Source organism: Scaptodrosophila lebanonensis, unplaced genomic scaffold (assembly GCF_003285725.1).
Source record: "Scaptodrosophila lebanonensis strain 11010-0011.00,11010-0021.00 unplaced genomic scaffold, SlebRS2 tig00000001-arrow-pilon, whole genome shotgun sequence".
In the NCBI taxonomy this organism is placed as follows: domain Eukaryota; kingdom Metazoa; phylum Arthropoda; class Insecta; order Diptera; family Drosophilidae; genus Scaptodrosophila; species Scaptodrosophila lebanonensis.
Genome location: NW_022060529.1, coordinates 12,325,119 through 12,342,697, shown reverse-complemented (window position 1 = coordinate 12,342,697; position 17,579 = coordinate 12,325,119). Strand labels below are relative to the sequence as shown.

General features: G+C 39.1%; 4 protein-coding genes across 7 annotated transcripts; 2 read left to right on the top strand and 2 right to left on the bottom strand.

The window, feature by feature from the left end:
* Positions 1–1,259: 1,259 nt before the first annotated feature.
* Positions 1,260–3,316, bottom strand: LOC115633672 (RNA polymerase II-associated protein 3). Of its 2 annotated transcripts, none has more exons than XM_030531118.1 (7): positions 3,092–3,316; positions 2,930–3,032; positions 2,658–2,868; positions 2,386–2,594; positions 1,865–2,328; positions 1,516–1,801; positions 1,260–1,450 (listed from the first exon to the last, which is right to left on the bottom strand). In XM_030531118.1, exons 1-7 carry the CDS (start codon positions 3,251–3,253, stop codon positions 1,359–1,361), a joined length of 1,527 nt encoding a protein of 508 aa, XP_030386978.1. In that variant the 5' UTR covers positions 3,254–3,316; the 3' UTR covers positions 1,260–1,358. The 2 variants fall into 2 exon arrangements, with proteins under 2 accessions (XP_030386978.1, XP_030386979.1); XM_030531119.1 differs by having other exon boundaries at positions 1,865–2,295.
* Positions 3,317–3,868: 552 nt separating this feature from the next.
* LOC115631758 (insulin-like growth factor-binding protein complex acid labile subunit) lies at positions 3,869–8,168 on the bottom strand. The gene is made up of 10 exons (XM_030528596.1): positions 8,027–8,168; positions 7,813–7,973; positions 7,582–7,751; positions 7,165–7,522; positions 6,860–7,104; positions 6,545–6,799; positions 5,874–6,485; positions 5,413–5,507; positions 4,467–5,354; positions 3,869–4,310 (listed from the first exon to the last, which is right to left on the bottom strand). The coding sequence occupies exons 1-10, from the start codon at positions 8,125–8,127 to the stop codon at positions 3,914–3,916; spliced, it is 3,282 nt and encodes a 1,093-aa protein (XP_030384456.1). The 5' UTR covers positions 8,128–8,168; the 3' UTR covers positions 3,869–3,913.
* A 456-nt stretch (positions 8,169–8,624) lies between these two features.
* Positions 8,625–10,525, top strand: LOC115629270 (selenide, water dikinase). 2 transcript variants are annotated; one of them, XM_030525707.1, is made up of 2 exons: positions 8,625–8,716; positions 9,094–10,525. In XM_030525707.1, exon 2 carries the CDS (start codon positions 9,110–9,112, stop codon positions 10,304–10,306), a length of 1,197 nt encoding a protein of 398 aa, XP_030381567.1. In that variant the 5' UTR covers positions 8,625–8,716; positions 9,094–9,109; the 3' UTR covers positions 10,307–10,525. The 2 variants fall into 2 exon arrangements, with proteins under 2 accessions (XP_030381567.1, XP_030381557.1); XM_030525697.1 differs by having other exon boundaries at positions 8,642–8,730.
* Positions 10,526–11,275: 750 nt separating this feature from the next.
* LOC115633641 lies at positions 11,276–17,511 on the top strand. Of its 2 annotated transcripts, none has more exons than XM_030531082.1 (7): positions 11,276–11,477; positions 14,469–14,564; positions 14,629–14,825; positions 14,883–15,094; positions 15,160–16,262; positions 16,453–16,641; positions 16,711–17,511. In XM_030531082.1, exons 2-7 carry the CDS (start codon positions 14,493–14,495, stop codon positions 16,843–16,845), a joined length of 1,908 nt encoding a protein of 635 aa, XP_030386942.1. In that variant the 5' UTR covers positions 11,276–11,477; positions 14,469–14,492; the 3' UTR covers positions 16,846–17,511. The 2 variants fall into 2 exon arrangements, with proteins under 2 accessions (XP_030386942.1, XP_030386941.1); XM_030531081.1 differs by having other exon boundaries at positions 11,277–11,471.
* The last annotated feature ends 68 nt before the right edge of the window (positions 17,512–17,579 follow it).

Here is a 17,579-nt window from a genome sequence, read left to right as displayed (position 1 = left end):
CATATATACACGTGTATGTATATATGTACATACATAGTTATATAAGTAAGTCCATTTTAGTTAAGTGGGATAGCAAGAAAATTTGTATGTACATATATGTATAGTAATACAACGAAGAGTACGCAAAAAAATGTTATTTAAAAACTAAGTTTGAAGGATTTTGTATCTCATAGTACGATTCCTTGGTGTCGAATTAATTAATGAAATCTCATATCTTAAGCCTTTACAGCATTGCAATCGGTTTTTCAAAATTATTTTGTTTAATGTTTGCTTATATTTTTTGCAGATTCCTAACAAATAATTCCTGGCGCCTATCTGCAGGCGTGACCGATTTTAATTGGACATTTATTTATGTATTTACTATCTTCCGCATAGCGATTTTGTTGGTAAATTAAAACTAGGTGTTGATGCTTTAGGTATACAAAATCGTGGAATTACGTTCTCGTATATGTACTTTAAAAACGAATTTTGTGATCATACTAAGCATACATTCCCGTTGTATACATGTTGCTGCTATGGCTCGAAGTTCTGATATGTTATGAATTATATTCTTTAAAATAACCGCGAAACTTAGCATTAAAGCAGTTTCCAAGCAGTGCAATTAATAATTTAAAATGTTATAACCGACGTGTTATTAAATCCTTATCACGAGCAAAAACTGTATTCTCAATAAAACGTGTGTTTCAATATCTTTCTATTGATACATCAGGATCGGGGAAGCCAGTTCATAATATTATTGATGTTTTCACCATGGTTTCTACATGGTTTTCAGCAAGAACTATCTTTCGATAGTATAACATTCAGCATCATTTAATTCAGGAGTACCGGAACAAAATATTAATGGATCAACTAAATAGGTTCGCTAATTTTTTGACTGTCAATTTTATAATTTTCGGTTGCTGGGCTTGACAATGAATTTCTCATGTGAAAAAGGATGGATCAGGATCAACTTGATCATATTAATTTAAAGTTCAACAGTGGTTGATGTCATTACGCACATTGCTATTCTGAAGCACAAATTGCTAAGTTCATTTAAAGTGACATAATCAGGGAGGATGCGGGAAGCAGCGGAACAGATAACTATCTGGAATGGGATTTTGAAAGCCAGTTAATGTATGCGTGTTATTTGTTGACTATAGTTTTTTTTTCACATTTTTTACGAGCATTGCTTGCTATTTTGGATTGAAATCATAATTCAGTGGTACTTACAATCCGCGGGTAAATCCTTGAGTAGAAAATTAAGCGTGCATTTTTTACGATTGTGTTGTACTAACTCATGTTTTAAGGTACATTGTTTAATTAAATGTTTTAGAAACAGGAATATGTTTTATGCTATAAAGCAATCATTCATAGTACGATTAAACTAAATTGTAGGCATTTTTGAGCGTGGACAACAGTGTTGGATTGACTTCAGGAGAGCTTTGTACTGCATCCATAATAGCTGAGACCACTGAAAAGAATTACAAAATCAAAATACAGTTAACATATGACTGATCTTAGCAACTATATAATTACTTTTCTTTTCTTCCGTTGACATAAGCATAGCCAAAATGGTGAACTCATCGTTCTTGCTCATTTCCAATAAAACTCCTGCTGTTGTGGGCTCATTGTTGGGAATATAGTATTCCTTAAGGGTCCGTAATATGTCGGTCAGGGTCTCGGAATCAAATCCAGCGCCTAGTATCTTGCAAAGTTTATTCAAATCAATGGATTTCAAATATTGGTATTTTTGAGCAGCAGATAGTTCCTTCCAATTGATGTAGAATTGGGCCGTGCCAGTCGGTGCAGGTGGTAGAGTGCGCTGAAAAAATATTGCGGGAATAGTACTAAGATACTAGATCTCACATTAAGTTTAATAACTTACTATTTCATATGTTGGATCGTTTTGTTGTTCAATCTCAGTTGGATTATTATTTTTTTTAGTGTTTGCATGGACAATTTTTTCCGGAACTATTTTACTGTGGGGAACACTTTGTTTGTGTATAATATCTTGTTTGTTATTAGCAGAAGAAAATGATTTATCATCAATTAAACTCGTATCTTTAACATCAACTTTGGTTTGTATTGTAGTGTTGTCGAGTGTCTTAACCCTTGGCTTTTTAACCTCTACGTAGGGACCACAGTAGCTATTGAATATTTTGTCAATATCTTCATCGGAAATACGTAACTCCTTGGGTTCTTCCTTAGGTGCCCGTGGCGTAACTATATCAACAATAGGTACACGATGAAGTGGTTTTTTAGAACGCTTATAGGCAGGCTTCTCTATTGGCAAAATATCAATCAAATCGGCCCGCTCTTCATTAAAATTAGGACCCCCTTTTGTGGTAGCTAACATAAACATTTGATTAAATAGATTTAGCAGAATCTAAATAATCTATTACATACCAATTTTGCGCAAACGATCATTGATACGCTGCAAGCTTTTTTTGCCCTCAACATTTTTGGGATCTATCGCGAGCACCGTAGTACAATCTTTGAGCGCTTCCATATTGTTACCAAGTGACTCGTTCGCTTGCATGCGACGATAATACGCCTTTACACAGAGTTTGTTAAGTGAGATTGCCGAATCACAGTCCTCAATGCAATTGTCGTAGCTGTAGGACAGGATAGATTGCGTAAGCTATAGATTATCTAAATTGGATCCCTAAAATACTTACCGTTCTTGTTTTAAATAGCATAACGCTCGATTAATGTAGTATATGGAGTCATATGGATAGACTGAAACCGCTTCAGTGTATGCTTCAATAGCTCTGTCGTAGTCTGCCACCTTAACGAAGTTGTTGCCCCGGTCTTTTATATCATTGGCCTTTTTGTGCTGCTGCGCCAGGGGATCCATTGGCAAGTCTTGTTTTTCAGTAGGTGTGCTTGCTAAAAATAATAAGATTTAGTTTAGCTCTTATTTTTACAATATTAATATAGATATTCCTACCCGTAGATCCGCCGGGGCTATTTATGGCACTTCCACTGTTGTTGGATGGTGATTTTTCTTTGTTCAAGTTCTGCACAGGCACATGGCTGCGCACGGGTTGACTCTGCGTACAAAAAAATATAATTATAGAATTACATCGTTTAATGGTTGCGAACAACTTACATCATTACCATTGCATGTCGGTGCAGGACCATCCTTTAGGGCCTGCTCCTTGTTTTTGATTTCCTTTTGCCACCTATTGAGATCGGTCACATGTTTTCGGTATTCCTCGGCGTTTTGTCGCACTTGACGCTGTAGTTCCAGGGCCTTATGCGCAGAGCTCATTTTAAATTTTTAGCTAAATACTGTTAGTCTACGGATTGAACGAATTTGCGAGAAAAACAAGCGCTCTTGTTTTGGTTGTCATGTAGATGTAGTGCTGCTAAAAGCACTGATATATTAAGGGTATCGATGATTTTATTCGATGTGCGTCGATTACATTTGCTTCACACGTGTTGCTCATCTTTCGTACTGAGCCAAACGATAGCTAATAGAATCAGTGGAACTTATTTTGTACGTTATGGTCTGCACGAACATTAGACATTTTATTTCTTCTTCAAGAACCAATCAATAAGTTTGAGCAAAAATCTTCATTTATATGTATTGTATTCGTAATAGATAACTTGGGAATTAATTATTTTGCATGAGCTGTTGTGAGATTAAAATGGACTATGAAATAGTAATAACTATTTTTTTTCTAAAGAGTGGGAACAGCTTTTTCAAGAGTTGGGCTCTTGCTTTCCATTTTTGTTTTAAACATGGTTAAAAATCTTTAAAAGCTAATCACATTGAATTTTATTAGGTAACTCTTTTTTTTAAGTTATTAAAACTATTAACGTCTCTAATTTTGTGCCTAAATATCCACAACCACAAAAACAAGGGCAGTAAAATGTATTTTTGATATTTTTTTAATTTACATACTTTTTGCTTCAATATTAGAAAAGCTTAAAATAAGGAGTATTTTATAACGATAACAAAGAACATTACATATATATACAAGCGGGCAAATGGCGATTGCGGGGCGGCACTTCGTGATCTAAAGTTGCCAAAGAAGAAAGTCTTCTGGACCTTCAGCTCTGGCAGTTTCTGGCATTGTCCTTCAAACCATTTATTTAATTTCTCTAAGCTATTTCGCGATACAATGCAAATCTCTGCATTCCGTAGCTTCTCAGTACCATGGGCCTTTAGCTCGGCAATGGGAATCTGAGCGATTCGCTCGTTATAGGCATAGTCGACCTGATACAAAACTTCGTTGCTCGAACTGCGTATGTAGACATGAAAGTCGGCCACATCCGAGGCAGCGGAGACATACCATCTTAAGGTCAGATTTTCAGCCTTGTTGCTGGAAAATGCAAAAATAAAATAATTATTTATTTGCAAGACTAAACTAAGAAAACGCTTCTGTATAACTTGTTTAGAAACGAAGCTAAAGTTCTATCGTAGTGTCACAGAAGTCGTATGTACATATATCCATAGACATTGAGACTTAACTACTTACGTTTGCACATCACGAAAACGAACTTCGGTCAGCTGATCATAGTCAATACCGTTATAGAGTTGCTTCTCGTCCTCCATGCAGCTCAAATACTCGTCAGACAGCTCCAAAAGTCTTTGGTCGTAGACCGGCGATGGTGAGCGGCATCGTAGGCTTTTTAAATCATCGCTAACCTCCGTCTGTTCGAGCATGTAGTGCTTCAGAGGACGCGCATTGCAGCTGCAGTGCAGAGGATTTCCGGCCAGAAAGACCTCCGAACCATTACGCAAACTTTCCACAAGCGAGGGCGGGAAATGTTCTAGTTCGTTTTGCCGCAAATCAATGAACGCCAGGGGGACGGACTTCACCAAATTAGCAAATGGTAAGTGGTAGATTTTGTTATAGGATAGATCAATGCTCATTAAATTTGAAGGCAAATCAAAAATGTGCTCCTCGGACTGAAGGTTACTGAGCTCGTTGTGTGAGAGGTCCAGAAGTTGCAATGAAGTGAAATTGGCCAAAACGCCACGACGTAACTCGTTGATCAGATTATGCGACAGATTAAGGTGCAGGAGCTTTTTGGTGCCGAATGTAATGTCGTAGGTCAGAACTGGCATTTGATTGTAGCTCAAGTCCAGGTACTTCAAATTATAGGGTACATATTGGTGCGAAGGAAAGGTTTTCTTTGTGACAAAGCTAATGCGATTTTGACTCAAGTCCAATCTCTCTAAACTGAGCAAATCATCGAGGACACCATGTGTTTTATTATCCAGTTTGCTGATGGCATTATGGGACAAATCCAGGATCCGTAACGAGGGTAGCCCAATGAATATGTCGTTAGACAATTGCTGCAAATCGTTCGACGACATATTGAGAGTAAGAAGCTGTAATAGGCCCTCAAAGGCGCGTTTACTGTAATTTAAAAATGACGTTAGCAATAGTCTTTAATTGCGTAATATGGAATTCTTACCTTATATCTGAAACTTGGTTGCCATGTAAGTTGATTTCGAAGAGCACGGGCAGCTTTCCAAAAGCACTACGCTCCAGAGTGGTAATGTTGTTGTACTGAAAAATAATAGCTACACAGTCATAATGCAAATAATAATAATTTGTTTTACTGTGCTTAAAGCCTTGTTTACGAAATAAAAATAAATCTGTCTTAAATGTTATAGTGGGTAGTTTGAGCAACAAGTGGGTGGGTGCTTATATGACAAAAACAATAATAAAGGTTTGATACTTGTAATATACAAATTTACGGAATCAGTGTAGGTCGCAAATAGGGATTATCGTTAATACACTGAATGATAAGTGAACAGTGGGCGACATTGGATAAAAATAACTAAATATTTCTATGGATTTAACCAAACTCACACTGATCCATCATCTCTATATCATAGTCTAAAGGGATAAGTTTAAAATGCAAATACGTACCTCCAAATGCAAGTATTGAAGGGTCGACATGACAGCCAATGCTGCAAGCGGCGGTTTTGTAATGCCATTATTTTGGAGCATCAGCCGCTGCACCACCAGCAATCCCGTGAAGCTATTCCCATCCAAGCTATCAGCAAGCTGATTATTGCTCAGATCGAGATAAATTAGAGAATTCATGACAGGCCAGGTGTTTGGCGGTATAGAGGATATATTATTGTTGCCCAAGTACAGCTCATTTAGCGAAATGGGCAATTGGAATAGAGATTGCAGTTGATTGTTGTTTAAATACAGCTGTCGCAAGCTGGTTAACTTGGCCAAGGAGCCGCGCACAATATTGGTCAGTAGATTGTGACTTAGATTCATTTCAAGTAGAGTTGGCAAAGTTCCGAACGTAGAGGATTTTATTTCTTGCATGCTGTTGTGACTCAAATCTACAGAGCGAAGAGAGAATAATGTTTGGAACACGCCGTTGAATATAAACGAAATATTGTTATGCGAGACATCGATGGTATGGAGTTCGTAAAGCTTGGGAAAACTGTTCTTGGGGATCTCTGCAATCTGGTTGTGGGATGCGTTGAGCACACGAAGTCCGGTCATATTTTGTATTGGTATCTGAAATGAAAAGGTAGGCCCTGAATTAAATATATAATCATGCCGAGTTTTATACTAACATGAGCCAGATTTGTAAGTTCGTTGTAACTCAGTTGAAATTCGGAGGCGAAGGTTGTTTCATCGAAGCTGCGACGAGAAAAATTTGCCAAACGATTGTGTGATAAGTCGAGCACTGTTATATTGACGCAGTTCTCAAAAGCTGCACTTTCAATTAACTCCAAGGCATTGTGAGAAACATTGATAACGGCTTGGTAAATATCTTTAAACGAATTCTTTTCGATTTTCGAAATGTTGTTTTCAGCTAGATCTATTAGCTATATAAAAGATGATTTATTTAGACTCATTTATGGCTCAAAGAAAATGCGAAACATTACCTCAACATAGTTCATTTGCGTAAACATTTGATATTCAACTTTCTTCAATTTATTTCGCGCCAAGTCTATTGTTCCAATTCGTGCCACAGAGCCAAATGTTCCACGGCCCACGTCCGAAATGCCGTTGTCACTTAGAAAGAGCCGACGCAAAAATCGCATGCCGCGAAAGCTATTACCATCCAAGCGTGTTATATTGTTGTGGGACAGATTAAGTAGCTTAAGAACTGAATTTCTTGCAAAAGTGCCTGACAATGAATTTTAGCTTTGAATGATTACTAACTCCAAGAAGAAACCCAAAGGCTTACCACGACTTAGCTCCTTTAAAGCATTGTGTGATGCATTGAACCATCCGAGTTTTGTGAGATCAGCAATGTGTTGCGCCTCCAACTTGATGATTTTGTTATGGCTTATGTCCAAAACCTCCAATTCACGTAAATTTTTGAACTGACTGCGCTTTAAATTCTCCAACTTGTTGCCATGCAGGTCCAGGGTTTTCAATTTGCGTAGGGGCTGGAATGTTTCCACAGGCAAATCGCTCAAGCGTCCATTGATAATTCGTATAACTTCGAGTTTATTGGCTATATCTTGTCCCACAAAGAGATCTTTCGGTAGTTTCTCGAAGGCATGGCCATCAATCACCAACTGACTAGCATGTCCCAAAATCTATCAAATTATTAATTCGAGATCGTGGGTATCCAAAAATATGTACATAAACTACTTACGCCAAAGGCTAGCTTTCCAACTTGGCTGAGATTAGTATGAAGCAAGTGCAACTGCTCCAATGTGTTATTTGTGCCATAAAAGACATAGTCCTCAATGGTGGCAAGAGGTGTTTCTTCAATTTTCAGTAAACGCACTTTCAGCTTTGCAAAAAGCGGCCCAAAAAGTCTTACTGGAAATTGTAATTGATTTATTTACCCATTCCTATGGTTATTTTTTAAAGAATAACATACCAAAATGACCTTTATAAATGGTCAACTCTTCCACAGGTACTTCGAGCGAGGCCAAGTTTTGCAGGGCCACGGATAGCGTAGCCAAATTTGTATTTTCACAGCGTACATAAAGACCATTATCGCTGCCTTTTAGGCAAACACATGGATACAAGACTTTGGGCCTTAAAATTATGATAAATAAATTTGGTCTAAATTAAAATGACGTAATACCTACTTCTTTGGGCATTTATATTCGGGCTCTCCATAAACATATTCGCTACCAACCAAAGCCAAGAATTGTAGCAGTATGAGTGTGCGCAGGCGTAGCTTAATCATGATTCGCAGCTGATTGCCATTTCCAACTGAAGTTTGTTGCTTAAGTCTTTCGTTTAGGCCAAAGCAGCTCTCTACTTCTTAAGCATAATTAACTCTATAAAAATGCAATATTGCTTATCAAATTTGCACAGCTCGTAATCGATTTGATTTCACACTTTTACTTTTCTCCACTGCTTTGCTCGTGAAACAGGTCTACTGTTTTTCTTTGTGCTCGGGTACTACTACTATCATAATAAATACAAGTGCAGTGCACCTACTTTTTGTTTTTTATTATCTCTGACTACCAGTATAAAGTAAACGAAATGATGTAAAACAACCACAGCATTGTGTGCACAATTTAATAAATAACCTTTTAATGTTCAAATTAAAAATGTTACTAAATACGCTCACAACAATATCACGCACAATCATCTACTTATTCCTACTTCGATACTTAAAGCAAGTTAGCAGCGCCATCGATGTCCACTTAAAAAGAGTGGCAGCTCTGCGAGTAGACATTTTGACAGCTCGTTTAGTGCGAAGTGGGAAATCAGCGCGTAAATTGTAAAGTTATTTACCGAATATTCTCGATTCCTTTGTAAAGTTAAAAGTACGTCATAAGTAGTAAGTAGACACAATATCGGTTGACACAATTTTCAATCTGTAGTGCGCGCAAATTTGGTGCATTTCGATTTGAAAAAGTGGGCATTGTTCATGCTTATTTCTTTGGTGACCGGGAGAAATACTGACTTCGCCCGATTTAGCCGCCATCGCTTGAATAGCCAATAGCAGCGCGTGTTACGCACACAAGCAAGCGTTTCAACTAAAAATTCGTATACATACACGTCTGTTTGTGCACGTATTAATGCTGAGGGAGAATGCGAGTTATTTGCTGTTGGCAGTTTGTTGCGCGGCAAATTGTGCCTTTTCCGCTATCTCCTGCGACCACATGACTAATTAATTGTACAATTACTTATCTCTTTTAAGTTAATTTAGAATCAACATGAGCTACGCTGCAGATGTATTAAATGCTGCTCATCTAGAACTGCACGGCGGTGGCGAAGCGGAGCTACGCCGCCCTTTTGACCCTACCGCCCACGATTTGGACGCCTCCTTCCGCCTGACACGTTTCGCTGATTTGAAAGGACGCGGCTGCAAGGTTCCACAAGATGTGCTCTCGAAGCTTGTCTCGGCATTGCAACAAGACTATTCTGCCCAAGATCAAGAGGCGCAATTCCTGAACGTGGCCATACCGCGCATTGGAATTGGACTCGACTGTGCTGTTATTCCGTTACGCCATGGCGGCTTGTGCCTGGTTCAGACCACCGATTTCTTTTACCCTATCGTTGACGATCCCTACATGATGGGAAAAATTGCCTGCGCCAATGTGCTGAGCGATCTATACGCCATGGGCGTAACCGATTGCGACAACATGCTAATGCTGCTGGCTGTTAGCACTAAGATGACGGAGAAGGAGCGTGACGTTGTGATTCCACTAATCATGCGGGGTTTCAAGGATTCAGCCCTAGATGCCGGCACCACTGTGACAGGCGGCCAGAGTGTTGTTAATCCCTGGTGCACTATTGGCGGCGTCGCATCAACCATTTGTCAGCCCAACGAGTATATTGTGCCCGACAACGCGGTGGTGGGAGATGTTCTGGTCCTCACCAAGCCTCTGGGCACCCAAGTTGCCGTAAATGCACATCAATGGATTGATCAGCCAGAACGCTGGAACCGCATCAAACTGGTCGTCTCCGAAGAGGATGTGCGTAAGGCCTACCATCGCGCTATGAATTCAATGTCGCGGCTCAATCGCATAGCCGCGCGCCTCATGCATAAGTATAATGCGCACGGAGCAACCGATATAACAGGCTTTGGTCTCTTGGGTCATGCTCAAACGCTGGCTGCTCATCAGAAGAAGGACGTTTCCTTTGTAATACATAATCTGCCAGTAATTGCCAAAATGGCAGCAGTGGCCAAGGCGTGTGGCAACATGTTCCAACTCCTCCAAGGCCATTCTGCAGAGACATCTGGTGGTTTGCTCATTTGCTTGCCGCGCGAACAGGCTGCCGCCTACTGTAAGGACATTGAGAAGCAGGAAGGCTATCAGGCCTGGATTATTGGCATTGTCGAAAAGGGCAACAAAACGGCTCGCATTATTGATAAGCCTCGCGTCATCGAGGTACCTGCTAAGGATTAATTTCTCAGTTTTCTTTAAGCACAATAATTTTAATTACCAGGTTCTCAGTTTTAAAACGCATACAACATTACTTTAAGTGAAATCAATTGTTCGTTTTACCATCAAAATTTAGTAACTTTAACGAAACCCCCTTACAACACACTTGTAATTGCGACAGTTACACAATAAACTTGAATGATTTGAAATACTTGTCTCCCAAGTAAAATAAAGAATCGCATTTTCATTAAACAGAAACAATTCCTTCTATTTGTTCTTTGTGGGTCAAACCCTTACCTTCGTTTGCTACCTTACTCAAATTTTCTGTTCATTCATTTTCCATCGTTTACTAACCGCAAGGCAGTCCTTTATGCAGGCCAATAAATTATTATTTTCCTCTAATCCTATATCTAGTATGTATGTAGATGCTCAGCTTTCGGTTTTTTTTTTTGCTTAAGCCAGCTTTCTCCGGGGTATGTCTCGCCCTCACTAATGTCCTTGGAATAAAGACTGAATGACTCAATGTAAAATAAGTAAAACATGAGTTCTAATGTGAGTGGACTCAAAAGTAATTCAATTTTGTTTATAATTACATGACAGTTATTTCTTCTGGCAGTTCTTTTTATGTTATTTTGCAAATAATATTTTTGATACCTTTTTTTATAAGTTTTAAGTTGAAGAACGAAAACCGAGCTGTCCTTGTAATTCCGATTAAGAACTACACAATGCATAATGAACCTTTTTTACAATCAGAATGAAATTGATTTGAAAACGGGAACAGAAACAGGCCTTATTAACAAGCAAAGCGAAAAGTCAAAGCTTTTGGCTCAGCAAAAGCTTTACGCGCTCGAGAGTTGCTGAGAAATGATCTTCTCGGTGGCGGCGGCGAGTGATGCTCATTAAGTTGAGTAAACGTGAACAGGTCTGTCCGAGGCAAGTGCGAAATTTAAGACTCAGTACAGCACAAACCATCGACGCGTACGCGCCTAGAGAAGTGTTTCGAAACCGGCCAATCGTTCCGTTAGACTTTTAAGGAACGTACACAACTAACACACACACTCCCATACGAGAATATCGAAAAACACGCGCCCGCGCACACCACCGTAACAATTTTCTTTGCTTGAACTTAAATCAACAACAACAACACGAAAGTCTGCGCCAATCATTTGGGGTTTTGGAAAAGTGCAAAGTGAGTGTGAGTAGTAAATGAATGGGGCTGTGCGTGTGTGTGTGTGTGCCTGTCTGTATGTATCTATCTATGTATCTATTGAACTGGCAGACGAGCTTAAAAAACTGGTGACAGCGACAAAGCACATCACACAAATACACACAAACTAGTTTGCCATACTTTGTATGTTTGCATGTGTGCTTAGAAAATTAAACTGGCAGCAAAGTGAAATTTAAATTGCGTACATGCATTTACAAGCGTACATATACACATATGTACATATATATAGATATGTACATATGTATTTACATTGCATTGCATCCGTATCCTCAACGACGCCTTCGATCCAACAGTACGACGAATGATTCATTATTTATATGTGGCGGCGCACTCGATTTTATTTTTTAACCAAGAGCAGCGCTGTTTTTCAATTGAAAGCCAAATGAACAGAGCAGTGGCAGTGAACTATTTATAGAATTATTTGTTTTCATATACCGAAAAAATTGCTCAGCAAAAGGCGAAAAAGTCAAAGACGAACGCGACCCTGCCGTTCGTTTAAAATACGCTTCAAAACATTCATTCTATTGTATGTATGTACATATCTATAGTACATACATAGAATTTAAATTAAATTAGCCAAGTTCAAATGTACAGCATATACATAGATATATGTATGTATATACCTTCATAAATATGTATTTAGATTGTTTATGCTGCCGTCTAGATTGAAAACTATGCGCTCTTCAGGCCCTACAGCCATGCTGCTCCTCCATTAGTTGCGTAGGCGGCAGAGGCGTCGGCGTCATCAGCAACTGAAATTGGCAACTCAGCGTTAGAACAAGCACATAAATACAAAGATACATACCAATACAAATACACATGGATACGCTTTTCGCCTACGCTTCGATTTGATTTTCGGAAATTTCGTGATGCTTGCTGCTATTCCGACCGACGACAATAACAACCAACACCTTCGCTTTTCTGTTTTCTGTTTTCGGCCATTTTAAACTTGTTCATTTGCTTGCTTGCGGCTCGACGTTATTATTTGTTTATTTTATATGCATTTTTGTACATGGATTGCGAGTTGTTGTTTTTTTGCGAGTGTCAGCCTCCTCGACCACGCCTACTCCTCCAATGCCAGCCACCAGCAGCAAGTTCCTTACTGTTTTGAAGCGTACGGCTGCGACTGCTCGTTCCGATTATATGAGATCATTTTCAGTATTTTGTATAAAATTTATGCAAAAACAAAACTCACACAACGACGAGGTGATTACTCTAGTCTGCTCTCAGTCTTTCGTTGTATGTGTTTCTGTTTTGTTGTTGTCGCAAGTCGTTTGAAAAAGCAAAAATAATTCATTTGATAGAAACGTGCTCGCGCAGGTCTCAGACGCCAATTAGATTTTGACTTTTGTTTGTTTTATGATTTCTCGTATACACATGTATGTATTTACGTATTTAGTATGCTTACGTGATAGTTTTTATTAGCTTAACTCCTCTGACCATATGTTCAAAACTATGTATTATTGTGCGCCATTCAAGAAACTAATTTTGTAGCGCCCCAGGGCCCTTTATTATCACATTTAGATCGCCATTATAGCCAGTACTTGAGCTTGTGCATTATTCAATTTATAACACATTTATCCATCTTTCTGAAAGTTCCACACAATTCAGTTATTGTAGTTGCTTGCTGTGGCATCGATGACATCATCATTTAATCATTGGCCGTCATCCTTGCCTGGTTTGCTTGCTTCGGGAATTTTGCATCATAAGCTTTATACACAAAGTCATTCATTCAACAAAATCTCTCTCAAGGTTATCGTATATGTACATCAAGATCAAGAAGTCAGCCACAGCAAGTTTTTAAGCTACATAAAAAAACACAAACAATACACTTGTGCACACATATACATATATGCATGCATAAAAGGAGTTAAGGACGCTTTAAAAGTGAAAACCAGTTTGCCTTCGCACATATTTTAAAAAAACGTGTGCTCTGCCAGTCTGTCCTTACAGCACTGGTGAACACAAAATTGATCCGAGCACAATACAAGTACATATATGTACATACATAATTTCAAAATTTGTTACTGTACATTTTGGGGACCACCAAATATTTATTTTTTTGCAACATCGATAATATTTTTCGTAAATATTTCCAAATACGATAGATGGTCTTAAAAGGTCAATCCGTTACTTTTTCGATTCCCCATAATTAAAAATATTCGCGTGTGCAACTTTTTCACAGATTTTGTGAAAATTGAAAAATGATAAATTTTGATCGCATTCAAAATACGAGAAATACCATGCTGGTTTTGAAAGCACCACATTCAGGCCAATTCCCATTTTGATTGAAAAATTCGTGTTTTTACATGTTTATATTTAGTTTTTAAATGGGATGTACACCAAATAACGTTTTTGCTTTTTAGCAGAAAAGTATATTTTAGTACAGAATTATTATTAATTTTAATTGAATAACATTTATTTATGACATACTTCTCATAAAATTCGACAAATTTGTTTGCACATTTTTTGTCTGTCTGGCCATAACTTTGGCAAACAAATAACAGTATTGTTGCGGGAATTTATTTTCATTCGCATATAGGAATTAAGTTCAATAAACTCTGTGGACTTATAAAAAGTTTTGCAATTTATTGGACTTTTTAAATCATTATGATCCTTTATACCAGATCTATATATACACTTATTTATGTTCAGCAGCGTGAGTATCATAATCTTTTTGGATTAGGTCAGAGATTTTCAAGTGATTGGCGAATGATGCCCACTCAAAACTAATCCGCCATAAAGTGGCACTTCAGAATGCGATTGTTTTGAAAATCACGCTCCATATTCGTACATATTGCTCATACATCAAAAATGTTCGTAGGTGTCCGTAAATGTGTTTGCATATTTAAAATTCTTATGAACTCAGAACGCGCTAAAATCAAGCTGTGATACACCTACGTGCCGACTCATTTAATTTTCAACATTTTCTCAATATGTAATTTGATGTTGTAATAGCAAAAACAATACAACAACAACAAAATGCAGTACACTACCGGCACGGAGAATTATTCAACCAGTTCGCGGGACCCGAACTCGAAATGGGGTGGCCGCGTAAGTAAAACGGAGCTAAGCATTGGGATTGTGTGGAAATTTTAATGAGTTATCAAATTTGCAGAACGATAAGGGTTATTCATATAAGAAGTCTTCATACCAATACTCAAGCTCCGGCGACAATAATGTCTCCTATCAGAGCAAATCGTCAGATCAGAACATTGATCAGTTGGATGCATTGCTGGAGGATTTGAAGAACGAGCGCCAGATTAGCACCAGGGAGCGCGATCTTCTCCCAACCAGCAACAACTATAAAACACTGTGAGCCAATAATGAAATGGAAATAGGAAGATTATATTTACATTTATACTTTTATAGTGAACGGAGCGACCCAGCGGGCACGGTGATAAAGACAACCCGTGTAATTAAGACCACTAAGCACGCTGGCGGGCAGGCGCCTCTGACCGATGACATCGAGACTTTCAATACAACAGACTATAGCACTCTCAAGTCGTCTAAGTACTCAAGCTTTCAGGATAACCTAAAACGTGACGAGTACCAGAGTACTCTCGAGAAGCCGTATTCCCTAGGTATGTATAAATTCCTTACTGTTTTGAAGCTAAATCGAATACGGTTTCCTTTATCACCATTACAGCCCACTCGCCAAGTGGCGGCGGTCATTACGAGAGCAAAACGAAGATTTATGAGAGCAATCGTACGCTGAACAACGCTGAGCTAGTTCCGAATGGCGGCACCACCAGCAAAACCGTGACAACCACATCCAACATTGATAGGGAGCTGCAGGATATTGCATTAAGCGATGGCATTTTGCCTGCCCCCGGCACTAAGGTGACCACCACCGTTCGCACCTATACCTATGAGATACCGGCCACAGGACCTGGAAGCACCACAAACACCATTAACCGCAACAACACCAACGCCATTAGCAGCTACCAGCACCACGAATCGCTCAATTCGAGCCAAAATTATACGCAATCGCCGCCAAATCCACTCCCACATCCACATCCGCATGTGCCACAAACAGTGGTTTACAACACGGAGAGCTACTCCACGCTCAACAGGCCAAATGATCGCCCAGTGGTGACCAACCAGTCGTATGAGATACGGGAGCACAAGGAGACTACCAATACGCTGCACAATAGTGGCGGTGTTGGAGGCCCACAATCGCGCCAATTGCCACTGACACCGGCTGTAAGTCCAAACAGTCCCCCAGGAACTAATCGCACTATTGTCTACAACATACATAAGACCGACAATGTTCACACCGTAAATGAGCTTCCGCCTCCGCAACGCTATCCGCACAGTCCGGCCCACAGCCCCAATCCCAATTATGGCGGACCGAACAGTCCACCGTTGCAGAATATCCCCCCCGGAGGCACAACAAACCGCTATTTCTACAAGGAAACATCGAACACCGTGAATACCATACATGGCCCACCGAATGGCGGCATTCCTTACGAGACCACACCACTGGCTCCGATAAAGCAGGCGCCTAATACGGCCTATCCACAGCAGCCACCTACTGGCAATGGATATCCACCACAAGGCGATGGCTATCCACCAAATACCACCAGCTATACGTATAAATACTCTTCATCCACAAATACAAACAACCGCCGCGGTCCCGGTCCGGACTATGGCACGCCTTCGCCTTTCCCAGTCGACGGAGTTGAATATCCTGTGGCGAATGGAAACCCTCCACAGCGTGTCGACGATTTAATGCAATCATTCGGCACTGTAAGTTCATTGAAATTATGGTCAGACTGGCAAATAATTTGCACACAAATGTTATTCATTTAAATCGACTACTGTTAAAATGTCACTAATTTGTGTGCAAATTATTTTCATAAGTGATAGATAAAGAGATATACATACATAAATAACTCGATATATTCCACTAACCAATAAAAAATGAAATTAATTATAGACGGACCACGTGGATCGTGTTGACATCGAGACGCCTCATCGCAAGCGAGAAATTGAAACCGCAGTGGCTTCGCCTAATCAGCAGCATGTTCCATCAGTCAATAAGGCTGGTAAGGAAGTATACTATCCACCTGGTCATGACACAATCACATTGAAGCGCGAGGAGATGCACGCAGGTTCTGCACAGGGCGTGAGTAAAATGCATCTATTTTCTTATAATAACGTTTATTGATCGGGTTTTATATTTTTGTTTTTATAGGGTCGCTGGGCCAAGGGTTCGGGAATGTACGAGTACGAGTCTGGCTATAAGTCAAAGACGAAAACCAAGTCTGGAGGTGCCATGGTGCCAGTCTGTCTGCCACTATGCTGTGCCATGCCGTGCTCCATTATGTAATATGCGCGTACGTGGTACAACGGATTATCGTATTGTATCGAATGTAATGTATATAGGTTTCTAATTTGTATTGCCGTTAATAGGTCTAACGCTAAATCCTGCCCCTTCGTAACGCTTGTCTTTGATGTGTCTTTGTATTTTTTCCAAACTAAAATTGGGTTTGCGCTCTGTAAATTCCCCAATAATTTGAGAATGGGCGTTATTTGGAGGATTTCTTTAGTTTTTTTCATTGTTATAATTTGTTGCAAAAATTGTGTTGTATCGTATATCTTATCTACTTATGCTATGTATGTGTATATAATGTATTTAGGCACTTTAAAATTGACTTTTTAATAGATTGGTTTGCTCAAAAGTTGTGCTCAGTTTCAAAGCCCTCGAAAGCATTTACCCCAAACACAGACCCAGTGAAAATCCGTATAGCATATAGATAAGTTTCACCATTTTATATATTTTAAAATCGACTTGTTTTAACTGATGTTTTGTGTACCAAACTAATAAATGAGCCACGGAATCATATTCCCAATCTCTATGTCTACCCAGTTGGATATTACATATTACTAATCAGCGGATAATTAGTTATATCCGCCACTTACGCAGCCATAAATATTTTCTAACATGATAATTGAAAAGTATGTAATAATAATAAAAACGAAAGCTAACAAACGATATATATATATATGCTATGTGTTTTAGTTTCTTTCTTTGCCAAACAAGAAAAATAAGTTTCGGTAAAA

Coding starts and splice junctions, on each gene's coding strand:
- LOC115633672 (XM_030531118.1), bottom strand. CDS start 3,253: ATGAGCTCTGCGCATAAGGCCCTGGAACTACAGCGTCAAGTGCGACAA. Junction 2,869..2,929: donor TAGCCCCGGCGGATCTACGG/GTAGGAATATCT, acceptor TATTATTTTTAG/CAAGCACACCTACTGAAAAA. Junction 1,802..1,864: donor ACGATCCAACATATGAAATA/GTAAGTTATTAA, acceptor ATATTTTTTCAG/CGCACTCTACCACCTGCACC.
- LOC115631758 (XM_030528596.1), bottom strand. CDS start 8,127: ATGATTAAGCTACGCCTGCGCACACTCATACTGCTACAATTCTTGGCT. Junction 7,523..7,581: donor TTGGAAAGCTAGCCTTTGGC/GTAAGTAGTTTA, acceptor ATAATTTGATAG/ATTTTGGGACATGCTAGTCA. Junction 5,508..5,873: donor TTCAATACTTGCATTTGGAG/GTACGTATTTGC, acceptor ATTATTTTTCAG/TACAACAACATTACCACTCT.
- LOC115629270 (XM_030525707.1), top strand. CDS start 9,110: ATGAGCTACGCTGCAGATGTATTAAATGCTGCTCATCTAGAACTGCAC.
- LOC115633641 (XM_030531082.1), top strand. CDS start 14,493: ATGCAGTACACTACCGGCACGGAGAATTATTCAACCAGTTCGCGGGAC. Junction 15,095..15,159: donor CGAGAAGCCGTATTCCCTAG/GTATGTATAAAT, acceptor TCACCATTACAG/CCCACTCGCCAAGTGGCGGC. Junction 16,263..16,452: donor TAATGCAATCATTCGGCACT/GTAAGTTCATTG, acceptor AATTAATTATAG/ACGGACCACGTGGATCGTGT.